At 42.9% G+C, this 24,421-nt stretch overlaps 1 protein-coding gene across 1 annotated transcript; it reads left to right on the forward strand.

Annotated features, from left to right (window-relative positions):
* Positions 1 to 4,209: 4,209 nt before the first annotated feature.
* On the forward strand, positions 4,210 to 12,974 carry s100a1 (S100 calcium binding protein A1). Its single transcript, XM_076737364.1, has 3 exons — positions 4,210 to 4,276; positions 11,335 to 11,498; positions 12,692 to 12,974. The coding sequence occupies exons 2-3, from the start codon at positions 11,358 to 11,360 to the stop codon at positions 12,869 to 12,871; spliced, it is 321 nt and encodes a 106-aa protein (XP_076593479.1). The 5' UTR covers positions 4,210 to 4,276; positions 11,335 to 11,357; the 3' UTR covers positions 12,872 to 12,974.
* The last annotated feature ends 11,447 nt before the right edge of the window (positions 12,975 to 24,421 follow it).

Genomic DNA, 24,421 nt, shown 5'->3' on the forward strand with positions numbered 1-24,421 from the left:
AAATGTAGTGCGCCAACACTTTGTATTTCTATCCGCTCTTTCAGTGTGTGCTAATTAGCTCATCATTTTGAAGTGCCTCTCTATAGGCCTTCTAGGGTTTCATGCTGTTCCTGTATTAAACTAGCGCATGCATGGTCAGGTAACGACTAATTTGATTGCAGCCAAACATCTGTCTTAACTTGATCTGGTTGTGTTCTGCAAAGTCTCTGTTTTCAAAAGGCTCACAAGTTATTTTTATATAGGATTAGACTGCATAATAATTTTATTAAATGACTCAACCTGTAAAGGTTTTCAATTAATGACACAGACACACACGTCTGTCCACCTGATTGCTATTCTGTGAGTCTAATGTTGACTCTCCTTTTATAAAGGAGTTCTGCATGACATGTTAGTTCACCTGTTTGCACATCCAGCCACTTGGAGCAACATTAGCATTCATTTGGAGTTCTTTTCTGTCTATCCGGTCAATGCAGGGCTCCTTTCAGCTCTGGTTTGGTCACCTGTAACTGCTGAGAGGAATATCTCTCTCTTTTCCTGCTACATGTTCCACTTCCTTGACCATCTAACTAACTGCCTGTTTGCCATTTGGTGCTGAGCAAGTAGGTAGTGCACACCTGGTTTATCAGAGCTGTTGTAGGAAACAGTGTTGATGAGAGTGAACCAAAAAAGTTGCAGTTAAACCAAAACTATGAGCTGAAAGGGGCTTAAAAGCACAAAGGGGTAATAATTCTGAAGGGGTTTGTCACTATGACTGACACATGAAACTTGACATGTTGATCATTAATATTGAAAAAAGAAACTGTAAAAGCTGGGAGGAAACTTTAAATGTATGTATCAGACAGTATATAAAGTCATAATTTAATGCTAATTTTCCTTAGAGTGCGAGACATGGGGCATGTTGTGTAAATAAGCGTTAATGTTTGAACTTCAGGTATCGTCACGCACTTTACAAGCCTAACAATAAAAACAGTGTCAGCAGAAGTACAAAAACAAAGTGTGATAATCTGCCAGATGTCAATAATGTGAATGTAAACTTGCAGCCATCCTACAGGTTTATGATTTGAAGGAAGCAACGCAGGTTTCCTTCCAGTTCGTTCTGGAAATTGTTGTTTGTTTTTTTAAACAAGGTTTCTTTTAATGACTGAAACCTTCCATCTACAGAAGGAAAACGTAAAGCCTTTATCATTGTTTTGAAGCAGCAGCTCTTTCTGTTATTTATTGATGAATCTGAGTTGGCTGGAGCTCACACTTGTGTTTTGATGGTTGATGTTTCTTGAAAGCATTTTGGGGAAAAATGACTTCTTTCCTTTCACTTTCGCATACAGTATTGTAGCAACTTCAGAACAGTCACAGAAACCGTCTCCTCTGTGTGGAAACCCTGACTCGACATGTTTGCAGGGGTTGCAAACGGCCAGCAGATGACACCCTTGAACTTGTAGAAATCAATAGTGAATCAGTATTTGCATGAATGACGAATAAACAGGTCTGCACAAGTCTGCACCGATGCAAATGTGAAATGTTTTATGCAACAAAAGCCTTATCTGGAAATAAGGTACCCATGAAATGACAGAGTTCTCTGAAGTCTTAAAGGTGTTGTGTGCACACGCATACATTGTTGCAAATCAAATTCAGTTGTCCGAGAAAAATGCTCAAAAAGAGGCTGCAGGAGTCGAAGTCCGAGAAGCAACTTTATTGTCGACAATAAAGGGGAAAACACTCAGAGACACACAAGGTGTAACTCCAATGAAGTTCTCCAACTTACAAGAGTCAGTGCTTGCCTTTTATACAGTTCTGCTCAAGGCCACCCCCGCCCTTGGGGCATCTTCTCTTTTTTCTGATTCTTCTATTTTTTATACCATTACGTTATCTTTTGGCCACTAGCCTGGGCTTGTAGGTACATTTATTTTCTTCTTATTCCCTTGAAATTACACCATTAGCTTCTGATTGTCACAGGCTCTATTTTTTAAAAAGTAAGTATAATCACAATAATCACCAGAAATCAGCATAACAAATCATAGTGTGATTGATAACATTATTATCCTTTCATGATTAATGACAGATACGTAATATAGACTGAATACAGTAAGGTTATATAAGGACACACAGGGTTATGCAAGGTTACAGACAATACCGGCCAAAACCGGTTAAGGCCAGCTAACACTGGCTGCAGGGATACCTGCAGAATCATGGAAAGTACCGAAGATTCATGATGCAGATATTTGCTCATATGATCTCTTGATCTTTGCTGCACAGTGTCAGTCACAGCACAGCATCATCATTTCAACCTTACACATGCCCGCTTACAATCTTGCTGCTAAAACTACCATTGATTACAGTGTCTGGCTCAATTCTTCACATATCTGTTGGAAAAAATTATACTACAACATGCAAAACAGATTCTGACTCTTTATACGTCGATGCTTTCTGTATTTCCTGCTCTAGTTATCTTATTTAAAGTGCAGTACATGTATGTGGCTCATTTGTATTATTTGAAAATGTCAGACAGCCATAATTCTTATAATGCAGTATTCATGTATTATGGTATAATCGGATAGAAACTGTTGGTCATGACTGTAAAAGAGTGATTATTTTGGATGCCTGTCACTCATCCATCTACTTGTAGAGCTCTGCAGTTGGTTTTGGACCAACTCTAGTCAGTGATCAGAGACGGTCGCTTAGGTTTCCCAAATAAAAGAGATGAGAGGCTGTTTTTCGGGCTCACACATCCTGTCAGTCTCAGTTAATCAAGTGAAAGAAAGTGTTTCATCTATAATTATCACTTTATTTCAAGCCAAGAACAGAAAATCTACACATGGACTGAGAAAATGTCTGGTTTCTTTAATCATATAGCCAAATGTTGAAATCGGAAACATGACTTTGCTCCACAGTAATGCTCCCAAAGTCATTTTTTAACTCAGTTTGCTGTGACAGCAGGAAAATGACGTCACTGGATCAATGAGATTTTCAGATTTTGTATATAAAATATCGTCCTGTGCACATACAGCATGTTTTTGTTGGTGTGTCCCAAATGCAAAGCTGAAGAGAACCTGAGCCTTTAAAATGATCTCATAACTGCTGTGACTCTTTCTGGCAGTGCTGTATCAAATGCACTTTGTCTGGGAGAAACCAGGCCCCAAGTTAACTTTTAACGAGAATCATGCAAATATCCATGAAGCCTTTATACCGGTCAGCTGGAGATACGATGTAAATCAACCCTGATGGTTTGCATTCAGTGCAAAGACGATTTCAGTCGACTGGCCTGCACTTAATTTGTATTGCTACTCAAGTTGCACTCAAGCACAATCATTCCCTTAATTGCAAATGATGTGACGGGAAAGCATTAGTCACGCCTAATAAGCATAAGTGAGGCCAAATAAAGTGAACACAGGCAGCACAGAGAGAAAAGCCATGGCAGGAAAAAGGAGGCATGGTGGAAGCTTTTCTTGGATTATTTGTCATTTTGGATTTTTTTCATAAGTGCCTTTGAACTTCAATCATAATGTGTCACATAAAAACAGTGCAAACGTTGCAGTGTCAGCAGGCTGCAGGCTGCAGGCTGAGGCACACGCCACGTTGATTTATTCACTGAGTTCACTGTAAACAAATATCAAAAACTACACATACAGCTCAACTAATTATGAGTTCTTACATTAGAGATGGAATGCTAAGGAGACACATGTGGTCAGTAATTTGTCAGATTTAAAATAATCCCACTCATCCAGACTGTTGAGATCTGATCGTTTGCAGATTAATGGTGAAATGACTCATGATTCAGATTTAGACACATTAGTTTAATTCGCTTTCTTTTCTCAAGCATCTTTATATCTGTGATATTGTCACTGACTGAGAAGTAATTGAATTAGGACCTAAATTGGTTTCTAATTTGTTTGGTTAATCTTTTTGTGAAATATTAGTCATCACATAATGCTCCTTCGGTTGGTTCTGTTGAACATGCTGCTTCACTGCATGTCTTACTGATACACCTAAACGGTCATAATCCGTGTTGTCAGTTACAGCTGTGCTTTTTCCTGCTATGACCAGGTGAGAAAATATCAGATAAAAATAAAAATGAAAGGTCTGCTGTGCGGCGCAGGTGCACTGCGCCGCCTGAGGTTGCCTTATATGGCCAGGTGGCTCACCTGTGTTCCTGCTGTCCCGCTGGGGGAGGCGTCTGTCTGATTTGGATGCATTTGCACACAGGTGAGAGGAGCCCATATAACTGATGAGATGAGACCTGAAGCCACTTCCACCAGCACCTGCTAGCGTCACAGTCCAGGTGAGTCCCTGCTGTTTCTGTCTAAGCTGAAGGAGGTGAGCGCGGTGAGGGTTCACTTTGTTCATGTGGCGTCTGCAGTCTGCTTTTAACATTTCCAAAATATCCGTGCTTTAGTCTCTGCCTCGGTTAATTAACACCAGCTTTGCATTTGACATTCAAGCCTTTTAATTAGCTCCCTGATCGCGACGGGAATAAATGATTAACGGCAATTATCGAGAGTAATTAAGGGGATGCAGCGCCGCATGATTCAGAGAAGTGATGCAGCAGCTTGTTCTCAGACACTGAGAGTCTCGGGCAGGTATAGAACCGTCCTGCATTATTGACGAGCACGTCTCTCCTATAGACACGAATAATAAACTGTGAAACATGACCAACCCGTGCAGCTAATCCTCCATGAGGGCGCCGTTTATGTACCGTAATGCAAGCCGCGATCTGGACGTATTTTGCGCCCTGCGGGGGGGGGGTCTGGCCTTTGTCTTCCCCTGGCTGATGAAGGTGGGGGATGAAATGGCTCAGCCCCCCATGACATGTTTCTTTGCATGTCATTTTAAAAATATTTTAGATGAATTGATTAGCGCCACACACACTTAGGCTTTTACATAAGCATTCATCGTTAGGTGAAGCATCGCCATGAAACAGCAGCACAGCTTTGCTGCCACTTATTCTGCGTTCACAAAAATGAAAAATGTTGCACTGGACTGCACTTTATTGAAATGGTGTCTCTAATGTGTCCTGAACCGAATCTATACACAGCATGCGGAGGAGCAGTATAATACTACAGAAGGTGGGTCAGAAGGACCCGCCTTCACTAAACCCCCCCAAAATACTGCAGCTTCATTGAATTTTAAACACCAAATCTATTTTGCCTGAAGAAGCAACTTGTCATTCATCTCAAATTGTGTGAATACCTGAGTTTTACCTCTTCGCATGGCAGAAGGACTGCATGGTTCTTATTGTATTATTTTTTTACTTTGTAGATGCCAAGCAATATTTGTACAGTATTTCTATAAGGAAGTAGCAGAAATGTGCAAAAAGTAAATTTGAATGGATTTTTATTTATCCAATAAGTAATTTGTTTTGTTTTGTTTTTTGCCGTTGAACAATGTAATAAAATATACAAAACAAAAATATGAACAAAACAACATAACTCAGTCAACGGGTAAGCACATGTAGGGCAGTGCACAGCCTTTGCAGGTATATTTCTTCCACCTGCAGCACACGGTATGTGTTTTACAGTCCTTTGGCGGGCAGAACTGACTCCTCTTCCTCTTACTTGCCCCGGCTGGGGCAGTGGCGAGGGCCGCTGGATCCTCAGGTTGATCGCGAGATGTAGCGATCTGAACAGCTTTCACAGCTGCTGCAGAGGTTTCTGGGGGGGGGGGGGGGGATGCTCCCTTCTCTCGATGAATGGGTTACAAGTGCTTTTCCCAGCTGCTCCAGGAACAGCCTCCTCTTGTTCGAGGCGTCCAGGTGGGGTGGATCTCTCTCCAAATCACAAAGGCATTGAAGGAGCAAACATCAGTGATGTTGTGGTAGATGCAGGGGCCAGCGGGCAGTCATCCCTCTGCAGCTGCACGTTGCAGCTGCAGTCTAGGATGATGGCCGGCTTCCTGTCCTCACCATCGCTAATGTCAGCCAATAAAAACAACAAACAATAAAATCAATAAAACAAACAAAACCCCTGGGAACGTCTATGACAAAAACAAAAAATGCTTTGGACGCTGTGACGTCACTCCATGACGCAGCAGGCCTGTGACGTGTGCGACGGGAACATCAAAGGCATCAAAGGCAGGCGCGCGCAGCCTGCAGCTGTGACGTATTTAAGGACTGATCGAAGGACTTCACGCATTCACAGTATTTTGGACTCGAGGAAGAATTTGACAAACGATATTTGCATTATTTTCACTTTATTGACAAACGATATTTGCATTATTTTCACTTTATTGACAAACGATATTTGCATTATTTTCACTTTATTGACAAACGATATTTGCATTATTGTCACTTTATTGAACTCCAACAACAAAAGCAATGTCAATGTTTACTCTTGCTTGGACTCGGGCCCGTTTGGTCTCCAAAGGTGCGACTCACCTGCTCAAATTTGAACCGGGACCTGATCACACTCGTTCACCGAGTGCTCACCCGGCAGAAAGCCACGAACCATCTCCAGATGTGCCGTCACCAGTCCGGACAGACTACAGTCAGCTCCGCTTGCTGCATCAGAATAACGGCACTCGCTCTCTAACCATGGGACCTCTGGCTAACGAACAGGGGGAGGACAGCACATCTGTGATTCACAGAGTTCAAAGTGACAGGGGTCTTAGTCCTCTGCCTCCCCCTTCCCATCCGTCTCCACCTGTGTCCCCTGGTGTCTCGAGCTCAATGGATGACGCAGCGTTGGAAAACAACGCAACACCTGAGCCGCAGACACCACTGACACCTGAGCCACAGACACCACCTACACCTGAGCCACAGACACCGCCACCTGTTGGCAATGAGACCGCAGTGTTTTCCAGAGCACGTGCGAAGATTGCAGCCTGTAGTTGTGGCACCAGAGCAGCAGTTTCAGCAGCTCTAACCAGGCTCAGCAGAGTGACTTCCACCGTTAGATCGGCAGGAAATACGGGCTGGCGTGTCGTGTCTCAGTCAAGAATCGCAATTTGTGTCATCATGTTAGGACAAAGGACAGCAGCATTCGTACTTCGAGTTTTCTCACATCCTTATATTGCTGCATTTCTTTGCGCCCTCCCCTTCACCTTGTACATTCCGTGCCTTGTGGTTTTGTGGCGGACCGTGTCCCTTTCACCCGGCCCACTGATCCATGTTGACGCTGTTCATGTAAATGTACAGGGAGACCCGCGGATTGTATTGAGGCTCCTGGACGTTGTCCGATTGCGCTTCCATCTGGTTCTATGGTAGACAAAATACAACAGGCTGTTCTCTAAAAGAGAACTATTGCATATCCTCTTTTTGGCTTCGACAACAGAAATATATGAGTGGTGGGTGTGAACACATCGGGTCGTACAGAGCCACCGACCCCTGACCCTGACCCTGACCCGCGGAATAATTGCTGCTTTTACTTCAACTTTAGGTGAGCAACTTGAGAATGTTATCCACTGGGTTCTTCCCGCATGTTAAAACTGGCAAAACCCAGCCAAAACAACAAAAAACACATTTAAAAAACAATTAAACAAATAAATCAAATATTAATTACATAAAAAAATTAAAAGCAGTTTTTTTTTTTTATTTCACTCATGTCTCAATAAAGAGGAAAATGTTTTCATTCCAGCTTTTGATGTCATTTTAGACATTAACTAAGGGCTTATTTAGCTCCCCCTGTCACAACAGCAGCCTGATGATTGATGTCCTGGAAAACAATGTTTGTCTCTGCGTGTTGTCTCATTAACACAGACAACAAACATGTTTACTGTGGGACAGACGGTTTCTAAATGTCCTTCAGTGCAAACACTGAACGCTCCTGGAAGCTGTGTGATTCTGCATTCATTGAGACTACGTTCACACTTAGGGAAAACACGTTTTCATGCGGTTTGGCCTCTCGTTTACACGCAAAAGGGTTTTATTTTATTTTATTTTATTTTATTTTCACGATAAACGATCATTTTTAAAAACTCCGGCCAAAGTGGAGATTTCTGAAAACGCCGGTATTGTGTTGGCAGGGTAAACAGGGTTAAACGGCGTTTCAGTTTCCGAAACGTCACAACATGCGACTGAGAATAACGTCATGTGAGACCTACCTTTACGCTCGTGCCGATAGGTTGTTATGATGGTGCTGGACGGCGTATTTATCCCGGTTCATGTAAACGACAACATTTTTGAAAACGATGTTGTGTGCTCGATGTTATTTTTGAAAAGGGAGGGGCTGAAATATCCCTTTTCCGAAATACCCTGCTACCTGCAGCAGCCTGACATTTGGCTTTGATCTTCACAGTTTGCGTACAGATTTAAACGGCTCATCATGGCACACCTGCGCTGGCTGATCGTGTGATTAACCTTAAAGCTGGAACACCTTGTGGCTCTTAACAGGCCATCCCAGAGCGTACTGTTTGTTTTTATATGTTTACACTCATTTCACACCTTTGAAGGCTAATATTCAGAAAAATCGATTGACGGAAACCATTTTAATGTATAATCACAACAACAGACACAATAAACACCAACAGCTGACACAACTGTTTTTAAAGGCAACTCACCGATTCTCTCTCCGTGATCTGCAGATCAATAACACTGGACACAAACGGCCTGGAAACATCCAGAAAATCCACTGCTGCAAAAGTATTTAGTCTAAAACATGAAAATAATCCACAGAAAGATGTTTTCTTCTTTCAAATCAGATATAAAGTGAAGGGCGCCATTTTGTCTGCAGTTGCTCTGTTGATTCTGAGATTTCAAATGGACCAATCACGATCCACCATTGGAAGCTGAGCAAGCATAACCAATAACAGTCTGAGTTGAACAGAAGGGCCTCCTTCTCTTCATGTGCAGATTAAGCCAATCGTAATCGATTATGCAGATGACTGACACTTTGAATAGCAATGAAATTCTTATTTATGCCACCAGTAAAGATACTCAGTGCTGACCGAGATATTACACACAGTTTGAAAAGATGCTCATTGAAAATTGCCTCTATTTAAAGATATATGGCCAAAATAAAGATATAGACACCTTAAATATGATTACAGATGGCCAAAATTTCGATTTCATGAATATAAATAGATATTTATGTAAATAAATATATTAGTAATTTTACTAATAAACGTTCAGAGTGCTACCTTTTCAGAAGAGACCAAAACCATACTGGTTCAAGAACAGCTTTCACTTTGCGTATGTCTTCAACAGGCTGCTCATACTGTTGGACTGTTATGATGTTTAATTATGACTGTTGCATCTAAGACTCAAAACAATCTTGCAGTGGAGGGGTTCAATTCAATGAAATTTCCACAAATCCTGGGTGCAAACAATGACTCCCTTAAGAGGCTGAAGCTGAAGGTTTTGCAGCTTCCCTCACAGTCCCATGAAATAAGCATCAACAAACATGTGGATAGAGCTCAAAAGGGCAGTGCATGCCCGACAGCCCAAGAACCTCACACAACTAGAAGCCTTTTGTGGGAAGAATGGGTGAAAATCCCCCAAACAAGAACTGAGACCCTGAGCTGGCACCAAAAACTGTTTACAAGCTGTGGTACTCGCCAAAGGGGGTGTTACTAAGTGCAGTGTATGTATGACTTTGTTATCTCTGGACCACAGCTGGATACATAAATCAGTCAGACCAATATGTTGGCTTATTGTGGATATTCACTGTGAAAATTATTCGAGCCCCTCAGCTACAATACATTCTAGTGATGTGAAAACAAATGTAATGAACATTTGGTAAACAGTCTAATAATACAAACACAAATGATTTTTGATTGATGATTCCATTCTTCATGCGCCAAAGCTTCTAGCTCCCTAGTATTCTTTGGTTTTCTTGCTGCCAATGAGAAATGTCAGTACAGAAATGCCAATATAAAGGGTTTTTGTGTTATCGAATAATTACTATTGGCTCCATCAATGTACTGTATGACTGTATCAGTCTGTAAAACCCAGTGCTGGTCAGGTTTTATATACGCTCGCTGTTTTCCCCTGTTTCCCGTCATTACTCTAAGCTACGATAAGAACCTGCGTGCACTAGTTAACATAAAAGTGAGTGGTATCAAGGTTCTCCTCTAACTCCCTGCAAGAAAGCAAATAAGTGTATTTCCCCAAATTCCCACCTGATCCTTTAAAACTGAAAGGTCTCCAGTCAGTTACAGGTACAGCCGTTTGGAGGACATGAGTAAACTCAGCAAAGAAATCAAATGATCAACTTTGATTCCTGCTTCAGTATGCTTTCATTCTGCAGGAGTGACGTTTTAAAACAAGAGGAACTCTGTAGAATCTGTGGTGCAGGCTGGAGTGGAGCATCAGGGATGGAAGCATTCAGAGGTGATGGTTGCTCAAGTCTGAGCCTGCAGAACGTCTTGTTGTTTTCCTTCATATTTTTCTTTTTACTTTAAGGAAAACTCTGCATCTAGTGTGTGTGCCAGCGTGCCAGCACATAAAATCTTCACTGAACCATCTCACCCGCAACCCTTCAACACCACCGCACAGTCACATCTTTGTTAACCAGAGAACTGCAGTGATTTTTTTTTTTTTTTTTTTTCTGCAGCCTCCTGCTGAAAAAAACCTCATTTTTTCTTCCTGCACTCGAGTTGATGGAGGCAGCTGGTCCTCTGCATACAGATCTGAGTCACACTCATTCACAGATCTGATCTTAGCTGTAGAGTCGTGAATCTCAGTGACTAATGGGGACAACAATTTTTGGAACGGGTCCAATCTGGAACGAGAAGCTGCAGCCCTGAAAATGACTGCAATGTTATTCCTGCAGACAATTGTGTACCATCAAAGGTGCTTCCACTAAAATTGCTTGTTTTTGCCACTTAGAGCCTCAGATTGTTACTCTAAGAGTCTCACGTTATGTGAAGGATCCCTCCAGAGGTCGTTTCTTAAATAAAAGGAAACTGCTGCTGTATCAGCCTCGCCAAAGCCGCCAGACTCCATTTACAGGATGAGTAATTTTATCATCGTTAAACACATTTCCTTCAAACTCGGCAGAAACAAAATAAAACTTACTCAAACCTCGTTGGTTCGTCTTCCCGCTGTTCCAACCATCACCCGCTCTGGTTTGGTTGAAATGAGCCCTAATCAGCGAGTTGGAAACCGTTGCGGCTCTGAACGCTGTTTTTCCTTCTGCTTCTTTGATATCCGCTCTCCCTCTCGCTACAGCTCATTCAATACTGGACCAGTTTAAAAGACTGTTCACTCATTAGTCACTTAGACACAAAAACATGAAAAAATATGGTCCAGGTTGAAAAATACCAAAGTTACCTTTCAACTGTCTTTTTAAATGCTTTCCTCCTCTTGTTCCTGCTCAGAGGAAATTGCTGAACATTTCCTTTCAACTTCAACTCGTCAGTAATAAAACTGTTTTTCATAGTGACTCTCTTGATTTGTTCTTCCAGGCATTAACCTTCAGACTGAAAAAATGTCATCCAACCTGCAAGCGGCCATGGAGGGCCTCATCGCAGTGTTCCACTCCTATTCTGGAAAAGAAGGCGACAAGTACAAGCTGAGTAAAGCAGAGCTGAAGAACCTGTTACAGGGAGAACTCGCTGACCTCCTGGCAGTGAGTATCTTAGACATTTTCTACAGATGGATGTTATGTTAAGAATCCAAATGTAACCAAAAGTTTTGCCTCACCTAACAATACGTGCAGTTCAACACAAATTAGATAGCAGTAGTTTAATCTCACAGTAATGGCAACTACTGGCAACCAAGAGACAGCTTTCGTCCCTCTTCAAGAACTCTTTATTGAATGAAATGCAGTGTAGCGCAGGGAGCAGATGCGGCTGACTGGTGCTAACATGTTCCTGTCTTGCTAAAGCGTTAACAGTTAGCTCGCCGGTCACAGCTGTTCGCCAGCTTGGTGATGAATAGTCTGGTCTATTTCCAAACATACTTTTGTTCTGTGAGGTTAAATGTTCAAAGTCAGAATCACCAAACTCTCATAAATGAACTTGTTCATTGCTGGTTTCAGCCTGATGAGTGCCACCTCTTCATAAGGGGGCTTTTTCCATGAGCTTTCATCATTAGCATCATCAGCATCACTAAAACTGCCTTCAAGGCCGCCTGCTCTGCACGGTGTGTGGGCAGGTTTCATTTCAGAAAGTTAACCAAGACTAAAAAGAACTTCAAACTGCAGAACTTCAGCAGTTGTTATGTTGGAAGGACCAGAACCATTAGAAAATCCTAATACAGCTGCCAACGAGGTGTCATCAGAGCAGTGCTGTGACAGAAATAGAGAAGGAATGTTTTTGCAAGTTATGTAGGCTAAAAGCATCGTTCTGAAGCCAAGCAGTCCTTGACTGATATGAGAGGTGATCACTGCTGGCTGCAGCAGAGGAGGATACTGGACCATGACCTCCATAAATACCCCGAGGCAGCTGTCAGAATGAGAGAACATCTGCTGAAATACACTGGACAAATGCTGCTGTTCTGAAAAATGCTGAAATGAAACAGAACATCTAAAAAAAAAAAACCTCTGATGATGATGATGATATGGTGGAGAGAATGTTAATTTTGTGCAAATTCTCCTAAATCTCTCATACGTGCCATTTAAGAGCCAGTCTGTTGGACGAGTGGTGCCTGCATGCGGCCCATTGTTGGGTTCGGATTTTATCTTCTGTAGCATTTTGGGAAAGACTATAATGATTAGCTTAGCATCCCAGGCTTCGAAGGGCTAACGGTTGCCGTCATGGTTCGATCCTGTGAAACAAAGGTTTCTGTAGTTCCATTTTCACTGTGATGCTTCTGTTTTAGGCCAGCAAAGACCCCATGGTGGTCGACAAGATTATGACGGATCTGGATGAAAACCAGGACGGCGAGGTGGACTTCCAGGAGTTTGTCCTTCTGGTTGCTGCACTGACTGTCGCCTGCAATGAATTCTTCATAGACTATGAAAAGAAATGCGCAGATGACTCTGCTTCTAAGAAAGTCTAAATTTTCACGTTAAATCAGTCACCCTGTCTTTACACAACTCCTTAATCACACTAAAGATGCATCACTGGTAACAAACTCTGTTTTTCTTTGTGCCTAAACTCTTCCATCATAATAAAGATGATATCCTGTTTTCACACGTCTCTTATTTTAGGAAGAAAGATGAACTGCTCGATAATGTCTTCAAACATTGCACAGACACATTACTGACGTCTGTCCCCTCGGGCCAGTTTTTAGCATTTTTTTTCTCCATCCAAAGAGTAATATAAGACCTGTTCACATGTGGACTCTCTAAGCTTGCTGGTAACCTCGAGCAGCACCCAGTATCTGATGGGGTTAATTCATGTCGGCCTGCTGGTTCATCCCTTCGTCCCAGTCCAACAGTTCGCTGCTCATCCAGCAGCTCTGCTCCTTCTGCTTTGCTCTGAAAGGAAAACGCTGGCCGGGCATTAAATGACGTCAGTCCTGGAGGATCTGAAGTTCATTCATCAGACACATGACGGCTGTAAGGAAAACTGTAGGGTCACTCTGACGACACGCTGCAGGCACGAAGACTTCATGCAATCAGGAGAACGTTTGTAAACCATTTGAGAATTGGTCCCGTGGTAAAGATAGGGTTGCATTATTTGTACATCAGGTGCTTAATTACACCTGGTTTGACCTTTTCTTCCCGTGTGAAATGAGATGTTTACCAGTCAGAAAAAAATTCTGCGCTGTGGTAATGAATCATAGAGAGAAACACACACACTCAGCTCTTGGTCCAGCATTTACTGACTCAGTTTAAATGATGAATGCACACAAAAACACCATCACACAGGACCATCACACAGGACTCTGATGGTGTTTTATTTTCCCTATAACAACTGTTCAATGTTCACAGATGATGCAAATGTAACAGTTTCACAGATTGAAGATTAAACTTGCAGCAGAAGTCAGGACAGAATTACCTTATGATCAAAATATTAAGGTGTCAATATTGCATTTTTAGTAACACATCACAAACTTGACTTGTCTGTCACATGTTGCTCATTTCGTCCGGTCAGCAGCAAAAGTATTTAAACCAAAGGATCCGATCTTCAGTTAAACACTTACAATACAAGAAACTGTCGATTCTTCAACTTGTGGGTTTTTCTTTTCAGATATTAAGAGAGAAATGTGTAAATTTCAGAACTCTTTGCTGAAGACTGACTGCATGTATGCTAATGCTAATCGAAAGTGACAGGATAATTCACTCCAAAAACATGTAAACGACGGAGCCTGACAAAGGTGGCCTTAAAGTCTCTGTCCTCATGAGCACATGCAGGGCACAGAGGCATTTAAGGTTAAACGCAGCCCTTAATGAGGCCACATGCAATGCAGTCTGGAGAAACTCAATACAGGCCCTTACAAAGTTGTGAAGCTTCTTTAATAATGAAACAGCAGCTTGTCTGACAGCCACAGGTTTGTCTGCTGCACTAACAAAAGCCACCATCATACGGCAGCAGAGAGACGCAAAGACTGCAACTTATTATTGGCCTAAAAATGCTGATTTGGGGAATGAAAGCTTGCAAAAAGTCGCTCTGTTACAACTTTCTCCATTGGTTAGAGCAGTCATGTCAAAACCACAGGTCCAGTTATGAGAGTTGATAACCTGTTACATGAAGGCAAGCTGGAGCGCCACCCAGCATGCGATGATGGTAATTCCTGATGTCGTCCCTTCCTCCCAGTTCACCAGTGCGCTGCTCACCCAGCAGCTCGGCTCCATCTGTTTGGTGCTGAATTGAGAATGTTTGCGGTGCATTCTGAGGCTCTGAGACGTCCGTTCAGACACATCATGGCTGTTCTACCAAAGAAAGACTGTAAAGTCACTTTGACTCTCGTACAGTTAGTATGAAGCTACTGTTTTTAACCCTTCAGGTTGCACCTGGCCATGAAACAGTCGCGCACGTCACCCACCGTAAAACCACGACTTTTACACTTTGGTTTTTGTACAAATGAAGGTAACGAGATGTAATTAATGAGCTTTAGAGGTGATGATCGGTGGATTTTGTCGCCTTTGGACTGAGCCACGCTCTCCTGAATGCAGTGGTTATGCTAAGCTAAGCTAAGTTACCAGGGTGCTGGCTGTAGCTTCATTTTGAGAGATTTGAGAGTGGTAGCACTTTCTCATCGAACACTCAGCTACAGAGCGAGTAAGTGCATTTCCCAAAATGTCCCAAAATGAACGAATCCTGCCAACAACCCTCCCTGTTTCATCTCTGTCACTGCTGGAGTCTCAATCACTCCACCGCCACCAGTGTCAAGGCCGCTTCATGGCTCAGATTGACTGCTATGTATATTGTCCTGAGCTCAAATCTAATTTCTAATCAATGGGTTTAACACCAAAGTCCTTACCCACTGAAGCATATCTAATTTTCAGCTATGACAATCCTTGTACCAGTGTTTAGAGAGTACTGCATCGATATCACTACTCTTCTGTAACACAGTTGGACTCACAATGGACACCATCAAAATCAATGCAGTGAGCAACTGCATTTCACTTTAAGCTACAACCATAATAAAAGGTATAAAAGTCTCGCGCTGATTTGGCCTCTCTGACACTTTGTAGGAGGTTGTTTCAGAGTTGAGGAGCAACAACAAGGACGATCCCTGCTCCGAAGATCTCAGGGGTCAGAGGGCAAAACAACACCGTTAAGAACACAGGGGCCTGACCTGCCTGGTGTGCTGAGGGTAAAAATTTAAAATCAATCCCATAAGTGACAGAAAACTGCTGGAGAGAAGCTAAAACTGTGTGTTATTCCATGTCTATTTATAAAAGAGTGCAGTTCACTCTAAAGGGCATCCTGCGTTCACACATACACACACATATACATACCGTGAAGCTTCTTCAATTATGTAAAGGCAGCTTGTCTGACAGCCTTTTATGCTGAAACTCCTCCAGAAATGTAAAAGTGGTGGAACAATTCTGCAGCTGCGAGTAGAGGCTGTAAAATGCAAAGCAGAAAAATACGTTTGTTGAGAGAAGAGGCTTCGTAGAGCAGCTCCGTAACCACACACCAATAGTGCCATCCAGTGTCTGCACGCGGCTCCTGCAGGCAGATGACTCTCCAAGAACATTTATGGTGATTACATTTCAACACAGAGTTTGATTCAGTTCAGTTTCAAATTGTAAAAGTTTTCTCCTGTATTTTATGTGGTTGGTTTATTGGCCTTTAAGCACTTTGGGACTGTTGTAAAGTGATATGAGCACAACCCAAGGCAGCACGTTTAAGAGCAAAGTACCAAATCTGTAATGCAAAGTAAAGCAGATGTCAAAACCAGAAGGGCAAAGAAGGAGGCAAACATAAGCAGGTAAAGGGCATAATCACAGCACTGACACACCTTTTCTCCTGCTTTTCTCCATGAAGTATCTACACACTGTCAGGGGAAAGATGTTTAAAATAAGAGGGGCTTGCATTTAATCAATTAACTGGCTCATTATATTTTCTGTACATTTTAGTTCCCAGCATGAAGAGATGCATTTAAAATCAGCGGGGAAATAATCCTTTCTTTGGTCTAAACCAGTGTTTCTCAATTCCGGTCCACGGGCCCCCCTGCCCTGCATGTTTTAGATGTTTCCCTCCTCCACCACAGGTGATTCAAATGATCGGCTCGTCATCAAGCTCTGCAGTGGCTTGATAACGAGCCACTCATTTGAATTGGAGCAGGAAATATCTAAAACATGCAGGGCAGGGGGGCCCGAGGACCGGAATTGAGAAACACTGGTCTAAACAATCAAATTTAAATATATTGCCTAAAATTACTAAAAAAAGGTCCTCTGGTCACAGTACAGTGACTGACCAGCAGATGGAGACACAGACTTCATGGTGACCTGCTGCCTTCACATCCTGCTGCCTGACTGAACCGCTGGATGTTTGTTATCACGGCCTCATGTGAGTGAGCTTCATTAAATGAACCTTATATTCACTTATATAAAATGTTAACTCAGCAAAGGTGGGATAGAAGGCACCAGTGATTCCAATGATTACAGCCGGTAAGCTTGCAAGTCATCGTGGTGATTGGAAGTGAGACTAATGACGACTGTAATCAGACTGAAGAACATTAGTGTGTATTTATGCTGTTGATCGGCACAGATGGCACATATCGACCAGCAGTAATTTATCAGTCGATAATAACACATCCACAAAATCTTTTCAAGGAAATGTGACATCAGTATGTGCTCATCATGTCATTTTGTAGCTGAAAAACAGAACTCGTCACGGCCCTCTGGTGGACAAACGATGTAATGTTGACACTGTTTGTAAATTACCTCAAACTTTGTCTTTCTGTACTTCAGTTTCTTCTCAGTTAACATCTGACATATACACTGAAGCAGAAGTATCTGCAGTAACTTTCCTGCGACATAAACAAAAAAACATGCATCACCGGAAGCCTTGAAAAAAGCTCCGGCTCCTGAAATGTTTTTACCAGCCACCTGTAATGATGGAGAAACCAAATGATCTGAGTTTCATTTCAACATAATCTAATCTTTTCTTTTCCCTGCATGTTTCTCATGTATGGAAGCATGACAGGCCTCTGCTTCATATTCTGGATTTGACTCTTTTATTTTGCGAACATTGACTTCGTATCCTCGCTAACATCGGCTCTGAGCCTCCAGTGCTTCTTGGTCACAAATGTGCAGATGTTTTCTCCCCCCGTTTGTTTCATGTGTCATTAAACTGGACATCGCAGGCCTTCTGTACCGTGCCGTGTGTTAGCAGGCCGGTCGTGTGTTTGCTGCTGAGATGGACAGGAAATGTGCTGTATGCATCGGTGAGAGTCACAGAGAGATTCAATATCCTGACTTCATGTGTGGAGCGACAGTTGTTGGAATATGTTTACACACGCATGCATGGATGTGTGTTCACTGGCATCACGGTGTAATAAAGCTGTATTTAAAGAGACGTATGTGTGGAACCAACCATGCGGCTCGCATCGATATGGTAAACATTACCGACACACATACTTAAAAATCAGTTCAAAAACACTGCGATCAAAGATTGAATATAATCCTCTGAAGCGATTTGATTGATAAATGGGAAAATTCAAAGTACTGAGTTCATCTGAATGAGGACTGTTGAACAGGCCTAATTGGAGAATGGCATTGTGGAGTGGCCATTTCACTCTCATGATGATCTATTTGTGTACAAATGCCTTTTTTATGTGCTCATGCAGAAGGCCAGCATTCATGGACTGATTCAGTTAGCCATTAACAGATGGGTCATCTTGTATTACCTTCCTTCTTCCTCCTTTTGTTTGAACTGAAGTAAAACCTTCTCCTGTGGTTTTACTGCTTCATCCTCCCATTTTCTTTTCCCAGCTCCCTTGATCATGTCTGCCCACTGTAGCTGCTCGATGTTTATTGGGAAGAAACCAAAGCACAGTAACTGCAGGGATTTTTTTTTTTTTTTTTTACTGTGACCAGTTTTTAGCTTTGCAGAACAAGTTTTCCTGTCGAGGTCTTCATGGGTCCAAAACAAACCCAGGAAAGCCCAAATCTATCAATTAGACCCAATCGAAAAAGTGGTGGACTTCAACAGGCCCAAAAAGAGAGAGGAAAGTAATGCACGTCATGTTTCCTGCACTCCACATGGACATGACACCATGTGATCAGAGCTGATAGTGAGTCCACCGATGTATTGAACACATTGACGCACAGAGCTGAGACATAAGGCAGTTTCATCCTGCCTGGTGGTGTAAGATGAAAAGTAAGGGGATCAGTGAAGTGATTGGGGTTCATCCTCTGGGAACCATGAACATCTGTACCACATTCCATGATGATCTATCTTAAGATCTTGCAGTCTGGCACTAGTGTGGCTGAAAGCTACTTGGTAACGGTTAGTCAAAGATGGTGGTCAGGGTTAAAAGAAACCAATGTTGACATTTTTTTTAAAAGGACAAGATGTGTATAGTGGTCTTTACTGTCAAAATTACATGCTTTGAGGACCCAAACATCCATCTGGACCCCCTCTCCAAGAGGTTTTGCGGTGCTATAACACTGTCACGCTACTTTACTGCTGAAGAGGACAGTCAGTATACATACGGCCACAGTCGGATGTTGACTGCATGGAAATTCAGCCGCAAGAACATTAAGAAGCTCCGAAAAAGAAAACCCTTCAAGTGGCAATAGTATCAGCAATCCCATCGCATCAGATCAGAGAATTTGCTAAAAACAGCCAATAATGGAAGGTAAAATATTAACACAGACTGCTCTAAAGTCGAAAATGGTCTACATGGATCAGTTTTACCAAACTACCTTTGCGGAAGGTAGAAACTGTGACGCCTGGGGTCTGGTCCTCCTTATCAGACGATACTTAGGGTTTACTGCTCGGAGTGAAAGAGAGTTATCAGTGCATCCCTGCTGTTTGCACAGTTTCTCCAGTGAAAGATGGACTTGGACAAGCAGCGATAGGACTCAGGTCAATGTTTACCTCTCACCTTTCTTATCGAGCTGGGAGTTTGCCCTCCACCCAGACAGAAAGCCCCTCGCCTCTCCCCTCAGTGTTTCCGAGCTTCTCTTCATGGCTTCAGTTGTTGAGCAACAGGACGGTTACAACACTGACAAAGTGAGAGCTGTGAGAGCCGAAACCGCAAAAACACGAGACACAGATGGCGTTACGTTTAACTCCACAGCGACAGAGAGCGGACGAAGGGCAGCGCCTGCAGAAGAATGTCTGCTATGATCTGTAAAGACTGAGTGCTGCGTTGTCCCACCATTAACCTTTTTCAGGAAGGTTAACCCTAATCCTAAATGTAACTAATATTGACGATGGGCTCCTTATCAGTCTTTTAAGCCTCCAAGTTCACCCTCTGAACTGTTTTCCTCTTCTCTTTCCTTTCAAAGCAGGTGTAATCCTTCAACCCACCTTAAAACACCATCAACACACAGTATGTTCTTTCCATTTAAGAGCTTTATGTTTCGTGTTTCATGTTTTCTTTTCCGTGTCACATCCACAGCCGCCAACAGCCAATGAGAGTCTGCTTTGAAAAGAACTGCCTCATTCTCTTATTTCATGTAAATAAGTAAATAAAATTTCAATTGGGCACACGATTGGGCTTCATACAGCCAATGAAATTCCAAAATTAGGAAATGCTGCTTCAGTGACTAATTTTATAGACAAATCAAGGAATTCAGTGCAAATAGGGGAATTACACAGGGTCTGAAAAGATAAATACAGTGAATGGACTCAATATAAAGATACACAGCTTAAATGCAAGTATAGATATCCAAAATATGAACATAGAAAACCTAGATATAGTTTGACATACAAAAAAATAGCCAAAACATTTATCTTCTGTGGTATAGTTGTCAGTTTTTATTGAACTTGGACGAGGGTCAGGCTTCATTCTGTGGTCCCATTGTGTTTTCCATCTAATAAGGCCCAGATATAATCATCTGCAGGCATCTATTAGCAAAAAAAAATATTCAGGCGGGAATAAAAACCTCTACCTCAGTCTGTTCAGATTTACAGAAAGGCATTTTAGGCCAATTTTACAGAAAATAAATGATAAATACACTTTTCTAATATAGTTTGGGACTTGGACATTATTCCTATCTGTCACAATAACCACACAGTTTTCCATCTGAAAATAATTCAGAAACTGACGATATTTCCAGACATTCAATAAGTTTCTGAGAGCATAAAACTTTAAAACCTCCCCTTATAAACACAATCAGCTCCTCCAGCGCACAGCCATCGTCTGCTCCTTCGTCTCCGTCTGTATCGTGGATAAATGACATCTAGACTCCACGAAAATGGGCCCCTGTGTTTTTGGGCCCTCAGAACATGCACAGTAGTGTTGTCTCCTGTTGGCCAAAAAATTTTAAGAAGTCATAAATGAATGCAACTTTGAAGCTTCTGTATTAAATATTGTTACATCAACAATGAGTCAGATGTTAAAAATCTGAACGTAAAAGCAGTTGCTCATAGTCACAAATCCGCTGTTCCGTCCTCCAGTGGATCAGCAGGTCTGGTTCCTCTGATTCTTACTGAGCCTGAGCCGCGTGAACGTAAAGGAGCGTTTGGCAGCTCGTGCTGAAACAGTCCTGGACGAAATAGTGAGTTTACTTTTATCAGACACAGAACCCACACACAGACAGGAATAAAGCATAAACCATGCCATCAAAACTATTTCCTTAAGAAAACCAGATATGCATGAGACTTACATTACAGATGATTCATGCTTTCCTCAGCTGCCTCCTCATCACTTTACCTTATCTCTGAACTTTTGATATTTTGTAACACCGTATCGTGTAATTCTTAGCAAACACAGTAACATGTTTTTTACGTCAGTGCTGTGTGACTGCGTGGGCGTAGCAAACCTTCGCCTGCTGCCTGCAGCAGTCAGGACAAAGGAACGCCGTCCCACAGCAGACAGAGAGTCTGCAGGCAGAGTGAACACACAGATAAATTATGTCCACTAATGGCTCATCAAACTGTCACACTGGGCCCAGACAATGCTCACAGCACGGTGCAACCACAGAAGAAGAAGACGAAGAAGAAGATGATGAAGTAGAAGACGAAGAAGAAGAAGACAATGACACGGGGAAGGGTTATACTTAAAGGGATGTGGGGCGTCACTCGAGATTTGTCAACACGATGCATGACCTGTACAGGCTGTCCTGACAGAGTGATTAATGTGTGTGTGTGTGTGTGTGTGTGTGTGTGTGTGTGTGTGTGTGTAAATGCCTCATAAAGAGCTAATGAAACGACTAGAGGAAGACTGTTTGGCAGCATTATCCATTCAGAAAGGTTCAGCTTGTGAACATCCTGTTCTGGAAATACTTTCATTTTCTTTGCTCTCTATTTAACCGCTGAGGCTGCAGCGCTGCTGTCAGTGGACTAAACTGACCCTGGAGCTGTTTATGTTGAATGCCTTGCTCAATGGCAGCGTGGACGTATTGTTAGTGATGTCAACATATGTCGCTGAAGGGACATTTTGAAGTCTAGAGCTTGATTTCACAGCTTGCTGTCCTCGTCCTCAGTTGTCCTGATCCTGATCGCATGCAGAGCCTTTTTTTACAGAAATGAAGGAAGTTCACAGTAGAAGACAAATGCAAAAACACTCAAAATCAAAACTGAAAAAGTGAAAAAGCGGTGAAGTCTGGCGATACACTTGATTATTCTCGATCAATCAAATCAAGTAAAAATAAAGATTTATTGTCACACACAGTACAACACATAGTGAAATTAGATCTGTGCGTTTAACCCGTCCTGAGCAGCAGAAGCAGCCGCTGTGCAGACAAACTGCACTTCTAAACGTGTGCTTTGGTCAAAAGCTCTGGTACAAGAATGAACCCAACATATCTGCTTTTGACGAAATCAGGTTGGAAATTTGGCATTTTTTCTTTCAAAACGTGCAAAAGAAGTAAATCTCAGGAGATAACAATAATAAAAATAGACACTGGCCCTTTAAAGCTCCTTTTAACACTTTGGTTTCAGGATGCTAAGCTAAGCTAACCAACTAACCAGAGTCTGCACAGGACGTCTGATGTCATACATTCACATGTTTTTCAAATTAAAGACAGAAACCACAAATAAAGTCTTTCATGGACCCTTTAAATAACTGAGCAAATATTCATCCTCTCCGTTCCTGACAAATCCTTTGCTTGGCCAAACCTTCCTGTTTCGACCACAACAGAAATGGGTAGGTCGGGGGGGGGGGGGGGGCGTGGGGGGGGGGGGGGGGGTTGGTCAGTCAGCGAGCAGCAACAAACACACTGAAACCGTTTTCTTATCTAAGGAGGAAAAAATCGGCCTTCCTTCTGTAAATGAGCAAACTTTTACCTTTGTGTTTACCAAGTAAAGACTCTGAGGACAAACAGTGAACTTGTTTCCAGAAGCACCTCCCTGATTTCAATGCATTTCTACTGGGAGCCACCCAGTATTACCAGTCTGCTGCTGGCGGCCTCTGCCCATCGCTAGCTGTTGGGAGTCCGTGCTGACTGCAGCCTTTGTGCTCCACGAAGCTACAACCGTTTGACTGCTCCCGTCCAGGCCGACAGGGCTTGTTCAGTACTCAAAAAGCAGAGAGTCGCTTTGAGACGCAAAAAGTTCAGTCTGAGGCGGCGGCACCGAACCGATGGAGCGTCACATTTTCTGTCGTCATTGTGACCGATCGGTGTGACTCCTTTTCAGGGCAAAGTGAGGACACTGATGTCCCTGAGGGTGAACTCTGTGTGTGTGTGTGTGTGTGTGTGTGTGTGTGTGTGTGTGTGTGTGTGTGTGTGATAGAGATGGTTCTGGGGGGTTGTTTAAAGACTGATGGTCGCTGTCAACCCTCTGCGGCCCTCACCACCCCTGGCAGAGTCCTGTGTCGGTTATAACCCTCACACACACTCTGTGTTTATGTGTGTGTGTTCGTATTATCAGGAACGAAGGGGCATCCTAATGAATGACCTCTGAACCCCAGAAAGGCGATCCGGGCAGAGGAAGTTGAGCAGAGAGGTGAAGAGGGGAGATGGAGGGCAAGGGGACGCCCGGCGCCACATTATGTCTCCTGTCAATCAAAAGGACACCCCCAGCAGCCCCGCCCACGGGGGAAGCATCGGATCATCAGCCGAAAGTGAGCGAAATTCAACATCGACGAGTTCAAGATGATGAGGCAAAAACACTGACACACAACTTCTGCGAGGAGCCCAGGGGTCAAAGGTCAGAGCTGTTTAGTCTCAGCTTCCACATGAAATATAAAATGCCATCATTGAATAAATGTGTCCTGACAGAGACTCTCTGAGTTGGAATGCATTGATTGTCCATGATTTAATAAAGAACTGTTATATTCATAGTCAGAGTGCCTCAGATTCCTTTTAGACTGCCAACTGATACCACAGACCTCCATGATAGCATCATTGTTTTTTCATTTCCATATGTTAGCGTTCTCGTTGTGAGCGTGGCAGCATGATGACGTGTAGCATCACTGCACTGCTGTCGCTCAGAGCGTGACAGAGCTGCTAAAATGGCTCAAGATTCTTAGTCCGGTGTTTCCAGCTTGACCTCCTCGACTGCGTACATCAGAAGTGCTGCAAACATGGTTCTTCTGCAGAACGCTGTTCAGCTCCTGACACGCCGTTGAAACCCAAAGGGTCACACAGAGTGTCTGCATGCAGAGAGATTCCAAAACAGAGGATTTTACTGTGTGGTTAAAGCAGAGCTGCGGGCAGAGAACGTGATAGAATAAGTACTACTTGGGGAAGATTTCCTGTCACTGAATGAATAGGTTTTGTGCTCTGGGCGCTCTGACGGACTGTTGTGACAGGCAGGTTTTGGTGTGGGGGGAAAAAAAATGCAAATAATACTTCTAAGGCATCAGGGCAGAAGGAGGAACACACACAAACACACACTCGCACAGAAAATCTTGGAACCTGTCCCAAATTTACCGACTGGGTGCTCAAGTCATCGGTGATTGGCTGAAGCCTAGCATAAGCCCCACCCCCTGCCCTGACCCCTGGGTCGGGGTTTTTAATGCAGCTTCAGCAGGGTCAAGGCTGGGGCGCCGCAGAAACCTAATGACTTCCTCCTAATAAAGACTTGATGT

The sequence above is a fragment of the Chaetodon auriga genome, chromosome 8 (genome assembly GCF_051107435.1).
Source record: "Chaetodon auriga isolate fChaAug3 chromosome 8, fChaAug3.hap1, whole genome shotgun sequence".
NCBI classification, from domain to species: domain Eukaryota; kingdom Metazoa; phylum Chordata; class Actinopteri; order Chaetodontiformes; family Chaetodontidae; genus Chaetodon; species Chaetodon auriga.